Source organism: Haliotis cracherodii, unplaced genomic scaffold (assembly GCF_022045235.1).
Source record: "Haliotis cracherodii isolate W230 unplaced genomic scaffold, xgHalCrac1.p SCAF_7, whole genome shotgun sequence".
Classification (NCBI taxonomy): Eukaryota; Metazoa; Mollusca; class Gastropoda; order Lepetellida; family Haliotidae; genus Haliotis; species Haliotis cracherodii.
The window spans coordinates 49,831,568-49,852,351 of NW_027266330.1; the positions used below are offsets into that span (position 1 = coordinate 49,831,568).

The 20,784-nt window shown below is 40.9% G+C and overlaps 1 protein-coding gene across 1 annotated transcript; it reads right to left on the minus strand.

The window, feature by feature from the left end:
* Positions 1–13,119: 13,119 nt before the first annotated feature.
* LOC139448304 (uncharacterized protein DDB_G0272718-like) lies at positions 13,120–16,311 on the minus strand. Its single transcript, XM_071229854.1, has 3 exons — positions 16,203–16,311; positions 15,698–15,882; positions 13,120–13,800 (listed from the first exon to the last, which is right to left on the minus strand). Exons 1-3 carry the CDS (start codon positions 16,216–16,218, stop codon positions 13,672–13,674), a joined length of 330 nt encoding a protein of 109 aa, XP_071085955.1. The 5' UTR covers positions 16,219–16,311; the 3' UTR covers positions 13,120–13,671.
* Positions 16,312–20,784: the final 4,473 nt, after the last annotated feature.

Consider the following 20,784-nt stretch of genomic DNA (forward strand, 5'->3'; position numbering starts at 1 on the left):
CAATGTGAAACTAACACGTCCCATTTTAATTCTGGAAAACCAAAAGTCCAGAAACTCTACGCTCTTTGCCCAGTCTCGGTTAAAGGTATTTACAAAATTAAACATGCCGTTTTCATGGGAACATACCAAGGATGAAAAAATGAAAAAAAAAAATGTTTAAAAACTCAATATTTAGACTATGTCGCCCATGGGCCTGTCCATGGGCGAAGTCTGGCCCATGGGTAGGCCCATAGGCGAGAATATGTTCCTTTACTTAAAACTCATGATTTTGTTTCGCAAATACATTAAATGTATTTATTTAAGTATCATGACACAAAATTTAACTCATTTTAACTTAATTCAACGATTTTATAGCGATATTGAAATATTTCGCCCATGGGCGAGAAAAAGGTTTGGCCCATGGGCGAGAATATGTTCCTGTACTTAAAACTCATGATTTTGTTTCGCAAATACATTAAATGTATTTATTGAAGTATCATGACACAAAATTTAACTCATTTTAACTTAATTCAACGATTTTATAGCGATATTGAAATATTTCGCCCATGGGCGAGAAAAAGGTTTGGCCCATGGGCGAGAATATGTTCCTTTACTTAAAACTCATGTTTTTGTTTCGCAAATACATTTAATGTATTCATTCAAGTATCATGACACAAAATTAAACTCTTTTTAACTTAATTCAAGGATTTTACGGCGTTATTAAAATATTTCGCCCATGTTTTCGTCAGTCCCTTTCAAGCATCAACTAACTGTTTGCAAAGTATATTGTATCGTGTGAAATATACTTTATATTATATCATTACATTACTATTTAAAAAGGGCATTTGTTTGGATGTTTCCTCTAGTTCTATAAATTTCACCTGTTTTACATATTGTAGCGATCTTTAATGAACCCGGCCTTACCTCTCAAAACGTTTTGACAGTTTATCATACGAATTCATGTGCGTGTACTCCAGTTCATTGGAGTTATTTTCCACAACATTAAATTTTAGTTAGTTTCTATTTCATTTCCCATTTTATGTCCCGTTGATACATCACACTGGGCAATTACGTGACACTAGGTATGCAATATACAGGTACGCGTGCGCGTATTTTAATGAAAAAAACTATTCGTCTTTTATTGCATAACGTTTGGCTGAATATCTTAGATTCTAACGAAATCTCGAAATAATTATTTAATTACATGCGGTTTCGAACTGACCAGTGGGAATTATGTTTCAATGCGATTGAGGAAAACGTGAGTGAATATTGTGACACTAAAGCAACTTTTAACTGCATTGTCACTTTTGGTATGAAAATGGTAACAGTTCAGAAAAAACAACAGCCTTCTTATGATAATTCTCATTAGTACGTTGTATCTAATTACAGTGTCGGCCTTATTTACAGGTGATTCTACAATACCTGCTCTCGGTCAATTACGATCTACCACACCACGCGTGAATAAACAGTTATGCAGGTGTTGCTGTGGGCAAATACCTAGCCTGAAAATGTTTGTTTTTTTAGGATACATGTTTTACAAATGTTCGTTGATATGTGGATATATTAAGCACAAAGACAAAAAAAAATGTTTATGAAAGATGAATTAGTGCCTTGATATATTCATCGAGATGTGTATCATCGTTTAATGGAGTCATTCAATAAACGTATGTTTGGAGGAGATATCAAAGGAGCCGCCCAATATACACAGTGTCGTCCGGTGAACTACCACCCCACCCTGTCCATTAGAGTTATGTAATCGGTACACAAATATATTTGATGCGGTGTCAGTGCGGAAGGAGTTTGAATTACGTCCGGCACTTGCCACAGAAATCCTCAAAGTATAGAAACAATAAACAAGGTCAATCCGTACTAATTACCTAGTGACGCACGTAACAACGACTGTCAATAGGGAAAATGGTGAAAACAAATTGAAATAGATTTTAATAAAACATTATAGTACTAAATAACTCGCAAAAGCGGTGCCTAAAATTGTTTGACCGTGTTATGTGTGTTGTAAACTGACGAATAGCAAGTAATTGTCATGCTGTACGCATGGTTCCATATACAAATTCAGTTATACAACCGGTATGAAACTGAGAACTGAGATACCAAGTACAACCTGCATTCACACACGGAAGCAATATACTTGTGTGTATGCCCTCTCCTCTAAAAAATGTATCACTAAAGTATTTGCATTGTAATAAATATAGTAATGATAAAACTTGGTAATTTGGTAGGTCTCCGACAGATATGATTTTCAGTTTTTTTTACACCTTTGATTGATACGGATTACGTACCTGTAGTCTAGTCACTGTATCTAATGTATCTGCTTGTTAGAAATTTCAAATGTCTTGTTATAGCACTGTTCCTAAAATACGGCAGTTTCTTTTATCGGGTATAAATAGTTGATTCGTCTTGTCACGCAGTCATTTTTACTTGATCGAATGATTTCCACAAAAAAATACGGCAGAGAGTTTTGTATTTTATTATATTTTTAGAAGATTTTAGAAGATGCTTACATCACTGTATCTTACAAACTTGTAGATGTTGGGTGTGGTTAGGACCAAACTTTTTCAGCTCAGAGTGTTAGTGGTCCTGGAACCCATAGTGTCAAACAGGTTCTGCACAAAACGTCCATCATATTCTACTGTTCAGCAACATTGTCACTGAATTTCAGAACTCTGGCATGATATAATAATCAAGGATTTCGAAGGTGAACGAGGGGAAAGGCAGACGCACGTGGATTTACCCTCAGGTTATTATTGTCTGGAGTTCACATTTTGGGGCATTTCATATACTAATTGAACGGAGTTCACCTGCACATGTCCACTTTAGTGATACAGACTGTAACCAAAAATGCAATGAGCCGTAGCTCTTAATCCCTTATAACAACGGTAACAACAACCAGGGTGAGGACACAGTAAGGTTAAACCGTGTCCAACCGACAATCTGAGGTGGCTATCTCCCATCAAGTCAGCTCTGTTTTTAAGCGCATAGTTATGTTTTTGAAATTGAAATAAAAGGAATTTAAAAAATTATATTTAACAAACCTACACATTACCAAATACAAAACTTTATAACCCTTTCTAGACTTCGTTCCAATTAACCTGGATCATTCAACTCGCTCGCGAAGGTCGTATGCGACTTTAAAGTGAATACGTCTACAGTGTACAAGTAACTTTTAACTGTATCATATATACTCATGATAAGCAATTATTTTCGTTCCTAATTCGAATGAGCACATTCTGAGGCTAAATCTGCAAAAGGACAGATAAAACATTTCTTTGTACAATGCAAACGATACAAACGTAGCGGCTGATAATAGAGACAATGATTTAATAATCTGCAATATATCAAGTGTTCTCGTTCAATCTATTGTACATATTGAAGTGATTGTAAAGTTTCAAGGAGTACTAAAATGTTGTGGTATTATGAATGTATTTAGAATATGAATAGCGAAAAACAGTCACCATATCGGATGTACATGTATAACTTGTCTTCCAACACCACGCTTGTGCCGAGGCCCATGGTCATAAAACTAATCGGTCCCATAAAAGGAGCAAATAGTTTCGCAGATACTTCTTGCTATGGTTCACTCCCAATTGTCAGACGACCTAATCATCAGTCAGACCAGTCAAGTGTGACCAGCGTACCTGCCTGGTTTTGGCTCCTAATTACTGAACTGCCCAATACTGTCATACTGTGGGCAGAGTAAGCGGCCTCGTTGAGTGATACAGACTAACCAGATTATGATTGTGTTTGTAAGTTGCGTTTAATCTGTGTCGGGTTGCAGTTGTTTTATTAGTCAAGACTAGGGGTAGTTTCTTCAATGAAACCTTTTAGCCGTTGAGTTTGTTTTGCATTCATTTCATTAAATACATTGTTAGGTAGAATAATAACACGTTATATGGATTAAACATCTCCCTAATCTGAGTATAATCTCACATGTACTCTAAGTACCGTACTATATTACTTTGCGGAGACACTGAGTATAATTTTTTAGTTGGCATTGTATGCTGTCTGAATGACTTTACACAAATCCCTGCATTCAATAGACCCGTGAAGATCTTCAACAAACCATTCTTGGCGTAAAAGGGCGACAGCGCTTGTCGTAAGAAGCGACTACCGGGATCGGGTGGTCAGGCTCGCTGACTTGGTTGATGCATGTCATCGTATCCCAATTGCGTGGATCGATGCACATGATGTCAATCACTGGATTGTCTGGTCCAAACTCGATTATTTACAGACCGCCGTCATACAGCTGAAATATTGCTAAATGTGGCGTTATACAACCAACAAACAAACAAAATACAAAAAGAGAAAGTGTATGAGTACTAAAACTTGCAATAGATATGCGTACCCTACGTACACACATGAGTCCCATTCGACAGTCTACAACACACGAATAACTGTCAAACAAATTTGGGTACCCCTTCTGTTCAGGCAAGTTATTTAGTTCGACAATTTTGTATTAAAATCCTTTTCAATTTGTTTGCATCCTTTTTCCCTATTCCATGCATGTTTATGTTGCTACATCTTATTGCTCATGTTTCCAAGAATTGTAAAACACTTTAATGTTTCTCCTTCTTAATCTAACGTTATAACATTTCCGGTCATTGCCATCATCTAATACACAAGAGATGATACCAAGACATATTTTATTCGGTTTTATTGTCTATGCGGTCTTACAATTGATTTTATTAGTGTTTGAATCTTATGTCTAGTAAATATTTTCACAAACAGGGCTGGTAACAGAAATGTAACATCCAGTTGAGGACTGAATACGACGTACGTTAGTCTGATAACGACATTTCTACAATTAATATTTTGAATAAGCCGTTAATACCCTATTTGTGACAGGGATGATGGTATGGTAGATGTAGCAGACATATTGACAGCCGTTGTTACGCGAGTCACTAGGTTATTAGTACGGCATTGGCCTTGTTGATTTGTACTATACTTTCTGTGGCCACTGGCGGACGTAATTCAAACTTCTTCCACACTGACATCGCACCAAATATATTTGTGTACCGATTACATAACTCTTACTGACAGGGTAGGGTGGTAGTTCACGCGAAACGGACGACACTGTGTATATTGAGCGGCTCCTTTGATATCGCCTCGCAACATACTTTTAATGAATGACCAATTAAACGATGATACACATCAGGATCGCGGATCACAAGCAGGATCACTGCTTGTAATTAAATAATTATTTCGAGATTTCGTTAGAATCTAAGATATTCAGTCAAACGTTATGCAATAAAAGACGAATAGTTTCTTTCCATTAAAATACGCGCACGCGTACCTGTCACGTAATTGCACAGTGTGATGTATCAACGGGTCATAAAATGGGAAATGAAATAGAAACTAACTAAAATTTAATGTTGTGGAAAATAACTCCAATGAACTGGAGTACACGCACATGAATTCGTATGATAAACTGCCAAAACGTTTTGAGAGATAAGGCCGGGTTCATTAAAGATGTTGGGTGCGGTTAGGACCAAACTTTTTCAGCTCAGAGTGTTAGTGGTCCTGGAACCCATAGTGTCAAACAGGTTCTGCACAATACGTCCATCAGATTCTACTGTTCAGCAACATTGTCACTGAATTTCAGAACTCTGGCATGATATAATAATCAAGGATTTCGAAGGCAAAACCTTTTCTCGCCCATGGGCGAAATATTTCAATAAATCTGTAAAATAGCTGAATTGAGTAAAATTGAGTTTCATTATGTGCCATGAAACACCTGCATGTATTTGCGAAACAAAATCATAAGTTTTAAGTAAAGGAAAATATTCTCGCCCATGGGCCAAACCCTTTTCTCGCCCATGGGCGAAATATTTCAATATCGCTATAAAATCGTTGAATTAAGTTAAAATGAGTTAAATTTTGTGTCATGATACTTGAATGAATACATTTAATGTATTTGCGAAACAAAATCATGAGTTTTAAGTACAGGAACATATTCTCGCCCATGGGCCAAACCTTTTTCTCGCCCATGGGCGAAATATTTCAATATCGCTATAAAATCGTTGAATTAAGTTAAAATGAGTTAAATTTTGTGTCATGATACTTAAATAAATACATTTAATGTATTTGCGAAACAAAATCATGAGTTTTAAGTAAAGGAACATATTCTCGCCCATGGGCCTACCCATGGGCCTACCCATGGGCCAGACTTCGCCCATGGACAGGCCCATGGGCGACATAGTCTAAATATTGAGTTTTTAAACATTTTTTTTTTCATTTTTTCATCCTTGGTATGTTCCCATGAAAACGGCATGTTTAATTTTGTAAATACCTTTAACCGAGACTGGGCAAAGAGCGTAGAGTTTCTGGACTTTTGGGTTTCCAGAATTAAAATGGGACGTGTTAACTGTAAAACAATCACTGTGTAATAACACATGTAGCTGAATCCACGTAGGCCCGTGTAAGAATATATAGGCTTGGTCGAGTACGTTTTTCGTATATAATTATATAGGCTTGGGAACGAGTACGTCGAATTGTGTATACTTATGTAGGCTTAAGATCGAATACGTCGTCTTGTGTACATGTTTGTAGACTTGAGAGCGAATACGTCGTCTTGTGTATATTCATGTAGGCTTGGGAACGAGTACGTCGTCTCGTGTATACTTACGTAGGCTTAAGATCGAATACATCGTCTTGTGTACAAGTCTGTAGGTTTGAGAGCGAATACGTCGTATTGTGTATATTTATGTAGGCTTGAGAACGAATACGTCGTTTTGTGTATACTTATGTAGGCTTGGGAACGAATACGTCGTATTGTGTATATTTATGTAGGCTTGAGAACGAATACGTCGTATTGTGTATACTTATGTAGGCTTGAGAACGAATACGTCGTCTTGTGTATACGAATGTTACCTTGAGATCGAATAGGTCGTCTTGTGTATACTTATGTAGGCTTGAGAACGAATACGTCGTATTGTGTATAATTATGTAGGCTTGAGAACGAATGCGTCGTATTGTGTATACTTATGTAGGCTTCGATCGAGTACGTCGCCTTTTGTATACATATATAGGCTTGGGAACGAATACGTCGTATTGTGTATACGTATGTAGGCTTGAGATCAAATAGGTCGGCTTGTGTATACTTAAGTAGGCTTAAGATCGAATACGTCGTCTTGTGTACAAGTCTGTAGACATGAAAACGAGTACGTCGTCTCGTGTATACTTATGTAGGCTAGAGAATACCTTCCACCACATATCATTCGCTGAACAGCTAAAATCTCAGCACAACCAAAGGTTACATTTCTCTATTAGCGAACAGATTACAGGAACTGACGGTATAAGCAACACGCTGCATCTAGACTGTGAGATAGCACGGTGACCCACAGTGCCCACACTGATTACAAAGTCGGGCGAGTTGACACAAGGTCGTCGGGACTTAACTAATTGAAAGGGGATATTCTATACGACGACTACGTTTAATAGGCATGCTGATAGAGATATACGTCATACTACATACATATTCATAAACTCTCGAACAATAGATGAAAAAGAAGAAGAAATGGTACTCCTACTACTACTACTACTACTACTACTACTACTACTACTACTACTACTACTACTACTACTACTACTGCTACTACTACTACTGATCGCCTCCGTGGTCTAGTCGTAGAGCGTCCGCCCGGAGGGCAGAAGGTCCGGGGTTCGATCCCCGGCCACGTCATACAAAAAGACGTTAAAAGATGGTACTTGTTGTTACCCTGTCTGCCGCTCGGCATTAAGGAGCTAAAACAAGGACTGGTCGGCTCGGAGTCAGTATACTGTGTCTGAGTTGGGTATTCATGTTAAATTGCGGCATGGTATCTCAGTGGGCTAGCACTATAAATCGGCATCAGTCCGGACTCGTACAAGCAGCCACACAAACACACGTGAATGCACGTCGCTATATAAGTGCAATAATCTTGGACGCGACGTTAAACCCCATTTCACCTAACATCACTACTACTACTACTACTACTACTACTACTACTACTACTACTACTACTACTACTGAGAGCAGATAATGAGCCTAACCAGCCTGGTTGTGCCAGGATCACCCAAACCCTCTTCGCTGCATATATATCATAATCTGTAGATAATAATAAAGTGTGGGGCAGGACCGAAGCCCAAGAAATTCTAAGGAATTATCCCGAGTATGCAGTAAGTACATACACCCTGTACACTCAAAAGAACCCACTTGTATGATGGCAGTGTTTTGACGACTATTTTCAGTCGTACTGTGTTCGACAGCGACCGCATCCTCAAGCCAACCAAAACGAACTGATAGAGGCCTCCAAAACGAACTGATAGAGGCCTCCAAAACGAACTGATAGAGGCCTCCAAAATGAACTGATTGAGGCCTCCAAAATGAACTGATAGAGGCCTCCAAAACGAACTGATAGAGGCCTCCAAAACGAACTGATAGAGGCCTCCAAAATGAACTGATTGAGGCCTCCAAAATGAACTGATAGAGGCCTCGAAAATGAACTGATAGAGGCCTCCAAACCGAACTGATAGAGGCCTCCAAAATGAACTGATAGAGGCCTCCAAACAAGAACTGACAGAGGATTCCAAGAAGAAAGGCGACGTATCCCATGTGACGTCATCAGACGACAGATTTTTTCTTTTTTTAGATGTGTGTGCCCTTTGTCTATTATGTTGAAAGCTGATTTTGTTGAGATTTTTCTCTTTTCAGTACATTTCACCTCAGGCATCTAGCTTTTGTGGTTGTTGAACTAGAGTGATGGAAAACAATGGTAACGTTTCTTTCGGTCGTCAGTATATATCCAGTGGCGCTAATACATGATGTACCGATCACAAATATTCAATAAATGTTTTGCCAGACTGAGGGTTCATATAGGGTTCATGTTTCTCATGATCCGTCTTCCCCTTAAATTCACCGACTCGTGAGGATCCGGGGTAGAATAGGTCTTCAGCAACCCAAGCTTGCTGTAAAAGGCGACTATGCTTGTCGTAAGAGGCGACTAACGGGATCGGTTGGTCAGGCTCGTTGACTTGGTTGATGCATGTCATCGATCCCAAATGCGTGGATCGATGCTCATGATGTCGATCACTGGATTGTCTGGTCCAGACTCGATTACTTACAGACCACCGTCATATAGCTGGAATATTGCTGAGTGCGGCGTTAAACAACAAACCAAACCAAACCAAAACCAAAACTTAAATAGATCCCCATCACAAGTTTTAAAATACTTTAAATTTTTAATAATTTTGTACTCCCGATTACAACACTTTGCACTTGCTGTGCCAATCACGGGCGGTCTCATCATACTTCGACACTCAAGGGGCGTGGCTAAAAGAGACCACGCCTTACATTGAAATGCAGATTGCCTTCATAGATTTGTAAAATAGATAACAAATAAAATAAGCTCTCCCCACCCTGCCAGTTATGAAAAAAACATTGGCTTATACAAGCCTTGAAACACCGTTTGATCGTTTGTAATTCATTATGTACGGGTTTCAGTTCTACACAAACATTTCCTTGTGAACTTGCGGAGATATTTGTATTCATCTAAAGTTATATATTTTATGAGCCTAGATAGTGTGACCTCTCCGTGCGCCAGTCGTACAACTCAACGATGGTACTTATTTCCGTGTGTGAGTCAGTTGTTTCATAAAGTCATATCACATTATATAAACTTAATGTGGGCTACTGCTTAATGAGGGAATGCAAATGAGAATTTAAATGAATAAATAAATAAATAACATAGTTTCATTGAGAGTGTTTTATCAGAGAGCTTTTCGTAGATTATGCACTTAAAACAGTCCTAGTTAGTTATACAATAGACACTCGTGAAATACACCCAGAAATTCCTCTCTGGGTGACGGAGCGCGTGTGTGTGTAGAGGGGTGGGGTGGTGTTGGGGTGGGGGGTGGAGGGAGTGGTCTTTGAAAATGATATAATGATATAATGTATAATTATATTTTTAAGCAGTATATTTCAGTATACCTACGACGCCCACCTTTGTAAGCACAGACCTGATATGTTGACTTAAATATCAGGCTATCCAAATGCCCATTCCCATAGCGATACGGTGAACTTGATATGATAACGATGTCTGAAAAGAAATATCACTCGAACTCGTACTGATGCGTGCGATTAGATACCGCTGTAGATATGAAGGCCCAAATGATACAGGTTAAGTCGTGATGTTAGAGCATCATTGTTGAAACATCAGCCCAAACAACAACAACAACAACAACAACAACAAACAACTAAACAATTCTCTATCCGTTTGCGGTTGATAGTGAAAAACATCATCGGAAGATTGCCAATTTCTCAAGGTAACGCCATGTTTTGTTTGTTAGTTGTTTAACGCCGCACTCAGCAATATTCCAGCTATATGACGGCGGTCTGTAAATAATCGAGTCTGGACCAGACAATCCTGTGATTCAGATCATGAGCGTCGATCCACGCAATTGGGATCGATGACATACATCAACCAAGTCAGTGAGCCTGACCACCCGATCCCGTTAGTCGCCTCTTACGACAAGCATAGTCGCCTTTTACGGCAAGCACGGGTTGCTGAAGACCTATTCGACGCCGGATCTTCACGACAAGGCCTTGAGATACATATATTGACTATGCAGCAGAGGACCAACGAGCTCCCTCAAAACGAACCCATGTATCCCTTAAAGAATAAATCATTTTATCTATATCTCTTGGTTAACCTGTCAGCAATTCTCTTGTGTGTTTTTCTAACCTCGACCCCGGCTCAAAAATGATATTACTGAAATTCACTCACTCTGATCACAACTTGCGCTAATTTTACTTATAAACTTATCACCGTATTACCGTATATTGCGTTAGGTTAGGTTCCTGACAACCTCGACTAAACCTAAATGGGAAGTCACCAGCTCATCTTCAAAATCTATGTTTTCAAATGGGTCCCTTGCAAACCTTGGTTTTGCAATGGTTCTCTTCAAAACGGGTTTTTAAATGGGTCACTTCTAAACCTGCTTAGATGTTTTACATTTCAATAGATAGACCTTCTTCTTGTCTGGCGCCTGACATTAAGGGACTAAAACAAGGACTGGAGTCAGTATACTGTGTCTGAGTGGGGTATTTATGTGTTAAACTGTGTCATGGTATCTCAGTGAGCTAGCTCTATAAATCGCCATCAGTCCGAAGTAGTACAAGCAGCCACACACACACACACACACACACACACACACACACACACACACACACACACTGACGTGCATGTACGTCGCTATGAGCGCAATAATTTTGGACGCGACGTTAAACTCCACCTCACCTCACCTCACCTCACCTCACCTCACCTCACCTCACCTCGAACGGCTGCTCTCTACAGAGTGGAACTGAGTCTGTGAACTCAACGGAGAGCCGAGTTGAGTTGGGTTGAGGTGAGGTGAGGTGAGGCGAGGCGAGGCGAGGCGAGGTGAAATGTAGTTTAACATCTCGTCCAAGATTATTGCACTGATATAGAAACAATATACAAACGTGTGTTGTGTGTGTCTAATTGTGCTCCTGTATGGACAAATGTTGGTTTTATAGTGCTAGCTCACTGAGATACCATGCCGCAGTTAAAATGAATACCCCACTCAGACACAGTATACTGACTCCGAGCCGACCAGTCCTTGATTTAGCACTTTGATGCCGAGCACCAGGCAGGGTAACAAGCAGTACCATCTTTTAACATCTTTGGTAGGACGCAGCCGGGGATCGAACCCCGGACCTCCCGCTCTCATGGCTTTCCTCCGGGCCACGGAGGCGGTCAGACATATACAAAACAGAAATAAATATACTTTGCCTGGGTAACGTTCGAAAAACAGTATATATCAAAGTTTGTTGCTTAACACCGCCCTGTGCATGTATATTCCAGCTAAATGAAAGCGACCAGACAATCCAGTACTGATATTATGCGCATCGCCCTACTCCGTCGGGTTACCCATGAAGATTCCGGGGTGGAATAGGTCTTCAGCAACCCATGCTTGCCGTAAAAGGTGACTATGCTTGTCGTAAGAGGCGACTAACGGGATCGGGTGGTCAGGCTAGCTGACTTGGTTGATGCATGTCATCGATCCCAATTGCGTGGATCGATGCTCATGATATTAATCGCTGGATTGTGTGGTCCAGACTCGATTATTTACAGACCGCCGTCATATAGCTGGAATATTGCTGAGTGCGGCGTTAAACAACAAACTAACCAACCAACTACGTCGTGTAACGGCGACACGCAAGTGTGACAAGCCGGTTCATTGACTCGCCTCTCAAGACCAGCATAGGTTTCTGGAGACCTTTAATCCTGAATCATTACGGGGTATTTGTCAAAGAACTGACATTATGACTTATCACTTGCACATGCAGCATTTGTGCAAACAGAGCATTACCCATTGTCCTATGTCCTACTTGCTAGAGACCCGTGAAGATCAGGGTAGAATAGGTCTTCAGCAACACATGCTTGCCGTAAAAGGCGACTATGCTTGTCGTAAAAGGCGACTAACGGGATCGGTGGTCAGACTCTTGCTGATTTAGTTGATGCATGTTATCGTATCCGATGCTCATGATGTCAGTCACTGGATTGTCTTATCCAGACTCGATTATTTACAGACCGCCGTCATATAGCTGGAATATTGCTGAGTGCGGCGTTAAACAACAAACAAACAAACACACAAAAGGACCAGTGCTCGCGCAACTTGGAACCAGAAGCAGTCTCCAGTTCTAACCATATTTCAGTTAGTGAATTGAATATTGTTTCTCGCCGCAGTCAGCAATATTCCAGCGATACTAGGCGGCCTGTTAATATTCGAGTGAGTGAGTGAGTTGGGTTTAACGCCGCTTTTAACGGTATTCCAGTTATATCACAGCATGTCAGCTTAATGTAGGAGGAAAGCCCGAAGTGATGCAGATCTTAGAGGTTTACCACTTCGGTGAAACCCAGGAAGCACGGGTATGGTGCTGACAAACCTAGAAACATAATCGGGGCAAACCGGGATTCGAACCCACAATCATAGGTTTCTGGCGTGCCCAAGGGACGCAACTCTGCAAAGCGAATCGCGGCGCCTTAGACGAGTGAGCCACCCGTGCCCCTGTTAATATTCGAGCCTGGGCTAGGTAGTATATCAATAATAACAACGAGGAAGTAAAGGCACACAGTTTATTAAAACAAACTAAACAGATCAAAGTCATTGAAGTACCACAGTCAGATGCCAGGGACTCTCATGTGAGGCGTTGGCATATATAAACATATTTAATATATACAAATAGTTGGAATAAAGGTCACGTACTTCACTTTTTTGCGAAGTGAAAGATCATTCAAAGCTCAGTCACAATTTCAGAATTGGTCATAAGCCTATGCGGTAAACAGTGACTGAGTCAAAATTTAAAATTTAAAATTTAACGTCGCATCGGCATTATTTCGGCGATACACAGAAATCGAAGTGTCTAACAACCAAGAAACCTTATGAATACCAAAATTGGAGCGTATCACATTTTGGGGTATCATCCCAGTGATGGGGAACATATATTTTTTAACCTGACACTTCATTTCTGATCTTGCACATAGAATATATTTACAAACTGACGTTCATTCACGTTATTTACTTTCTCCTCGGAGCAGTGAGGGTTTGTTTTTACACTTCAGGGATGCGAATCTTCTCTTTGGCTGGGTTTGCTCATCCTCGTTATGTCAGCCATCACCAGTGGTGTCCATGGTGATGGTGCCCGTGGTGATGATGGTGGTGGTGTCCGCCATGGAAGAGGTCATCAAGTGCGGCTCCAATTCCGTGGCCGTGATGGTGGTGGCCGTGATGGTGGTGATGGTCCTGGAATTCAGGAAGTCAGGATTAAATAAACATCGACGGATTCTAACAGATAATTATTGACATTTTGTTTGTTTGTTGTTTAACGCCGCAATATTCCAGCTATATGGCGGCAGTCTATAAATAATCGAGTCTGGACCAGACAATCCAGTGATCGACATCATGAGCATCAATCTACGCAATTTGGATACGATGACATGCATAACCAAGTCAGCGAGCCTGACCACCCGATCCCGTTAGTCGCTTCTTACGACAAGCATGGGTTGCTGAAGACCTATTCTAACCCGTAATCTTCACGGGACTTATTGACATCACCTCACCTGGTGCTGTTTGACCCGAATTTGAGTAATCCCAACCTATGTGACGTTATTAATTTAAAATGTATTTTTATATTAATAAATGGCTACTATTCGACTCTGTTCCCTTTCTTTAGGTCCTTAAGCTGGATGGAATAAAAGAGACGTTCTGATTTAATTATGAAATGACATGGGATTTCTTTTCATATTTCATTTTCTTTTAAAAACAGTGGGTTGTTTGGTAGTTTAATAACCTATACATTTCATTTGATCATCAGGGCCCACTTGCACAAAGCGATCTTAGCGCTTCGGCTCTCTACGTCGATGTTGGAGTAGGGGAGTAGAGCTAAGATCGCTTTGTGCAAGTGGGCCCTGAAGTTTGGATTCTTGTGATGGTTTAACGCACTGGTAAAGACAACCCGTCAAAGGAATGACTGCTCGGGCCCAACATCAACACTTAGCCCCTGGTATAACGAAGTCGGATGTGTCGAAAAGTCGCCTTATACGAAAAGCCGTCTATTACGAACAGTCTTCTAATACAGACAATCGGCTATTACAACCAACAGGCTGTTGAGAACAGTTAGAAATTACGGAAAGTCGGATGTGACGAACAGTCTAATATAACGAACAACCGGCTGTTACGAGCAGTCAGATATCATGAAGCAAAATGTGCGCGCATTCAGTTGGGAGTGTACGTTATTGTTCGTGCGAATAACGAACTTCGGATATAACAAAATGATGTTCGTTATATCCGAAGTTGTCTGTACGAAGCGATGGAAAAGTAAAGAGATTCTGCAAAATTGAAACTTCAATATGTTTTGTGTTTCCCAGCCAGGAACTTGGAACCAGGAAATATTAATAAGGAAGTAGTGTATCCCATTGTTAATTGTCCAACTTGTCTGACTATATGGTCTATACAATAGGATTTATACATCCGCAATTCAAGATTGCTGCAAATAAGTCGGGTTGTTTGTTATCGTTAGCCATAAACAGAAACATGCGACCTTGACCTGAACGGGCGTGATAAAGAAATTAGGACATGTGATATCGACACTAGTCTTTGGACTGTCAAAGTACATGTTCCTGCACATTAGACAAAGGGAATCACGTGGGGTGACGTCATTAGCACGAGCAAGTGACACCCTATGTTTATTTCCGGCGATGAAGTTTCATATTAGTCTGTTTACGAATGAAGCTCTCGCTAGTCCAACCCTTATAAACAATAGTTATTTTTATTAGTTCCATAATCTAGAAATACATACATACAATTGGTTTTAAGCAGTGAAATTGAAAAGAAAATCTATTGAGGACATATTCAGTTGGAAATCATGATCTAAATTTTGTATTCAATTTACTCGAATTATCTCGAAAATTTACATTCGTCACTTGAATTTCGAAGTAAACAAAGTGTTAATTATTGAACCTTATTAATCCGGACACTTCGGTTTACATCTTTTAATTGAGATTATATATACAAAATAATCGTTAGATTCTTCAGCCTAATAGTATGTATTCTGCCCCCAAATGAAAATTGTCCAGATTAACAGGTTTCCGGATAAGACAGGTCACGACCAGGAAGTTCTATAAAATACAAGTATACTTACATCAACGATGATGGTACGTGGAGGCTCTACAACGTAGTGCGTGTGGACGGGGGGAGGGACAGGGGGACGGGGATAAGCATATCCCGCTGGGGGCTGGGGGTACGGCGCTGGGGGTGCGGTGGGGGCGGGGTAGGGCTGTGGAGGGGGGTATTGTCCGGGGGGAGGCGCGTAGCCGGTAGGGTAGCCTGAAATGAAAAAAAAATCCGTTTTAGATATAAATTTACAAAAGCAGTTGTAAAACGTTTAAAATGGAATATATTTTAAAAATCCAACATCAGTGAACAGTGCTGGTGTTGTTTGGTATTGATATATAATAATTCATTAATAGTGTTCACGTTAATAAACAAGTATGATTTTGCGACAATATTACAAATAATTCAGGGCTATCAATTTTCTTCCTTGTATAATTTTCCGTAAGGCTGATAAATAACAGCTACAAATATTTCGACTCGTGTGTCAATTTCACAAGGAGATTGTCCATAACAATGATTTGTTGTATATTTACCTGGATATTGGCTCATTCTATTTTCTACGAGTTGTCTAAGCGTTGTATATTTCAGCTCTTGTAGTTGCGACCCTCCACGTCCGCTGCAATGAACATCTGTCAGTCAGATGTCAATATATAGCTGTTATGGTGAAATCGGAGGGGGCGTATCTAATCATGTGACAGCTATAAATAAACATGAGCGTATGCGTCATTGTTTCTATTTGTATGCAAATATATCACGTGATCACAGTGATATGCAAATGAGTCAGCTATCTGAGGCAACAGAGCGAGGATAGGGCTTCAAATGTTTTGATACAGTCAGCATTACTAGTATTAAAGATAGGTTATGGCGACCTGAAGATACTGGAATGTCGGCCTGGCCAACCAGTGGTTGATAACATGAGCACTGAGCACTAAGTCTGGTCAGACATTGTAACCATTCGATCCTCATGAATCGGCGCTTTAGACCATCATATGATATTGGATATGATACTTCACAGGAATCAACAATACCGGAAGTAGGCGAACTGCATTGTGGCCTAGTTTTGCTTTCTTGTGACTTATAGACCGTATTTGATTAATATACCAATTAAATCTAACAGTTTGTCAAACGAAGTTACATCATTGACTGTTTAGACCCGTGAAGATCCGGGGTAGAATAGGTCTTCAGCAACTCATGCTTGCCGTAAAAGGCGACTATGTTCGTCGTAAGAGGCGACTAACGGGATCGGGTGGTCAGGCTCGCTGACTTGGTTGATGCATGTCATCGTATCCCTTGCTATGTCCACGCATGACCGAGGCCTAGACTAAACGAAATAGTGAGTAAGTAAGTGAATTGGGTTTAACGCCGCTTTTAACAGTATTTCATTGCTATCACGGCGTGTCAGCTTAACGTGGGAGGAAAGCCCGAAGTGATGCAAGTCTTAGACGTTTACCACTTCGGTGAAACCCACGAGCACGGGTATGGTGCTGACAAACCTAGAAACATAATCGGGGCGAACCGGGATTCGAACCCACAATCATAGGTTTCTGGCGTGCCCAAGGGACGCAACTCTGCACAGCGAATCGCGGCGCCTTAGACGACTGAGCCTCCCGTGCCCCCCTAAACGAAGTAACTTTTCTCTGTGTAGGTACAAATGTACCTATATAACCCAGTTAATCTTGTTCAGAAACTCGCTTGCAAGTAGATTTGTTTGTTGTTTAACGCCGCACTCAACAATATTCCAGCTATATGACGGCGGTCGCACCCCGAGAAATAAAACTGCATCAATAAAGTAAACAAATGCAACAAACCTATTTCCATCAGCCTCACGAGGCAAGGGAGGTAACTGACTATAAAAGTCCAGTTTCCACGCTTGCCGAGCTTGGCTGGAATTTCTGTTCGGTCGTTGCGCGACCAGCGGCTATTACGAGTTATGACACTTCTATGAACCTTCTATTGACCAATCAGATTCCACCTCTCAAATCACAAACTTGCTGCGCTCAGTAAAAACGATTTGATCGATTATCAAGATCTGTATCAGTAACAGGCCATACCTCGCGAAGAGCATCACTCACTTGGGCAAGTTGATCCAAACATGAAAAACTTGGAAAATACCTGTCGACGCCCAGTTGACGGTACACATGCTTTGTAAATACTGCTGTCGCCCGAAATCTGCACGACAGTCGCCATTTTGTTCATGGACAGAATGCCGAGTTCATTACGCGAATTTTTATTGGACTGCATGTCACGATGTATGAACAGCCTCGTCAGGCCAACAGCAGTATAACTCAGAAATCCCAGCCTTGTTCGGCAAGAGTTGAAACTGGACCTTTATGGTCAGTTAACTACCTCTCAAAGTAGACACAATTTATGGATAACATGGTTATGTCCCTTCTTTTTAAAACACATCTGTGACGCCATTCCATTGTTTGAACGCTCCATTATTTTTCAGGAATGCTTGTCAACTGTACATTATCTTGAAGCAACATTTGAATTAATTTCCACTTGGAACAGACGGAACTATTTTTTTACATTTATTTACAAGTGAATATTTTTATTTTTTCCGAAAACCTGTATCGCCAACCTGGTTCGAACCCGCATCGTTAGATTTGAAAACGTGTAATTGTCAACCTCAGCTACTGCGGCACATGAAGGCATGATGTGAAATTAACTATTAAATATTTTCACAATTTTGCATAATGCTTAAAAGCTCAAAATAATATGTATATAGTTTGTGTAAGAGCACGTTACCCACAACAATGTTCATATTTATAGATAGTTAGATAAACCTTTGACGAGAAAAAACAAATAAGGTAACATAAATATCGCTTGTTCGGGGCTCTATATTTCCAATTATACCCATCAGCATGTATTAACAATGTGCAAGCGATTTATAAATACTAGTTTAGGACCCGACACAATTATGAAGAGTCGTGTACCATGCATTGTAAATGTCAACTCGCCACGGAGCTTGGCGCACGTGCAACAGCGGCAGAGAACGCATTCCTCGTGCATCACGCAAGGTCGACTCACGCAGTATAAATACGGACAACAAAGAGTTCTGGTTTATTTTTCAAATATTTTCAACTACAGAATATTTTGTCAAAGTTTAAAAGTAGGGATGAGTTTTAAGTAGGGGAATATCCTCGTAACTCTCCATTCCTTAAAAATATTGGGCCTCGGCCCCTGCGGGGCCTCTGCTCCATTATGTTTAAGGAACGGAGAGTTACTCGGACATTCCCCTCTACGTCCCTATATTGTCCAATCAGATTCAACCACTCATATCACTTGCATTTGCTTTAAACAAAATGGCTGCGATCAAGACGATCTGATCGATGACTAAGATCCATACTGAACGATTTGATCGATAATCAAGATATGTGTCAGTAACAGGCCATACCTCGCGAAGAGCATCAAATCACTTTAACAAGCTGATTAAAACATAAAAAGATTTCGAAAATATCCGTCGGTGCCCATTGACGGTTCACATGCAGTCAACCGAATTCTGCCATGTTGTTTTCGAACCAGATGTCGATTTCCTTACGCGATTTTGATTGGACTACGCATAGACTCGTTAGTCCAGCCATAAATTCAGAAATTCCAGCCCAGTTCGCCAAGGGTGGAAACCTTTATGAGTAGGATTAAGCGCGTCTGAGGGTTTTTATGATAGTTAAAACCCACCTCCGCGGTTAAAGGCTTTGAATATCATAAAAACCCAAGGGGAAGTGTTTTATCTGACTCATAAACCGATAAAAAGAAAGAAACATCATTTCAAACATACGTTCCATGAACCTTAGGAAATGGGCGTAAAATATCTGTTGCTGGCGTACGGTTCTGAAAAATACATTCTAAAAAGCATTGCGATTTATCAGTGCCTCTGTTGGCTGGTTGCTGTAAAAGGTGACTATGCTTGTCGTAAAAGGCGACTAACGGGATCGGGTGGTCAGGCTTGCTGACTTGGTTGATGCATGTCATCTTATCCCAATTGCGTGGATTGATGCTCATGATATTAATCACTGAATTGTCTGATCCAGACGATTATTCACAGACCGCCGTCATATAGCTGGAATATTGCTGACTGCGTCTGGCCAAGGTAATGTCTGGATGTTGTTGTGCTGTAAGAGGTCCTGACAAACACGTGCAATGTGCGGTCGAGCGTTGTCCTGCTGGAACTGTCCGCCATGAACGTTGACGTGAGGAAGAACGTAAGGCTGTAGGATCAAGTCTCTGTAACGCACACCTGTCAATGAACCTGCCACATGCACGAGAGGCGTCCTACCACCGTGATGAATTCCGGCCCATACCATGACACTCCCGCCGCCAAATGGGACAACCTGCTGCACACAGTTGGGGGCGTAACGTTCACCCCGACGTCTGTAGACACGTGCGCGCCCATCAGCACGTTTGAGTAGGAAACGGGACTCGTCAGTAAACAGTACATTTCTCCACCTTGCACGTGCCCATCTAACCATCTGTTGGCACCAAAGCAGACGGTCCGCCAGATGACGTTGGGTCAATACATGACGTCGAACAGGTCTTTGTGCAAAAAGTCCAGCCTCCCTCAGTCTGTTGCGTACCGTTTGATCTGATATTCTGCGTACCCCAGGGATCTGTGTGGTTGTAGACGTGGCTGTGGTAGTGCGTCTCGGAGGTGTCGCAGCCGGATGTATCGATCTTGTGCTTGGTCTTCCTGACCTTGGTCTGTCGTCAACTCTGTTGGTTTTGTTGTATCGGGTCAACAGTGCGGAGATTGTCTGTCTGGATACGCCAAAGTGCCTGGCCAGGTTGGAATCTCCCAATGGTGTTGTTCCTCTGAGCTGCATTCAGTCTTGGCATTCTGTCACCGCCACTACTGCCGTTATAAGGACTGTATGAACAGCCGTTGATGTGGATTTATATACCGTTTCAGCAGGGTGGCCTGCATGCCTAAACGTTTTTTACAGGCGGTTGCGTTTGGATGAAGCTGTAAAATTGATCCGGGCATTGTAATATCAACCCAAAATGTATATGTTTGTTTATGCCTGACACTGGAATAAAGATCACAATCTTCCTCTTCTTCTTTCGTAATCAAACATCTAATTTGGTGAGCACTTTATTATTTACTCTTTGCTTGGCGAC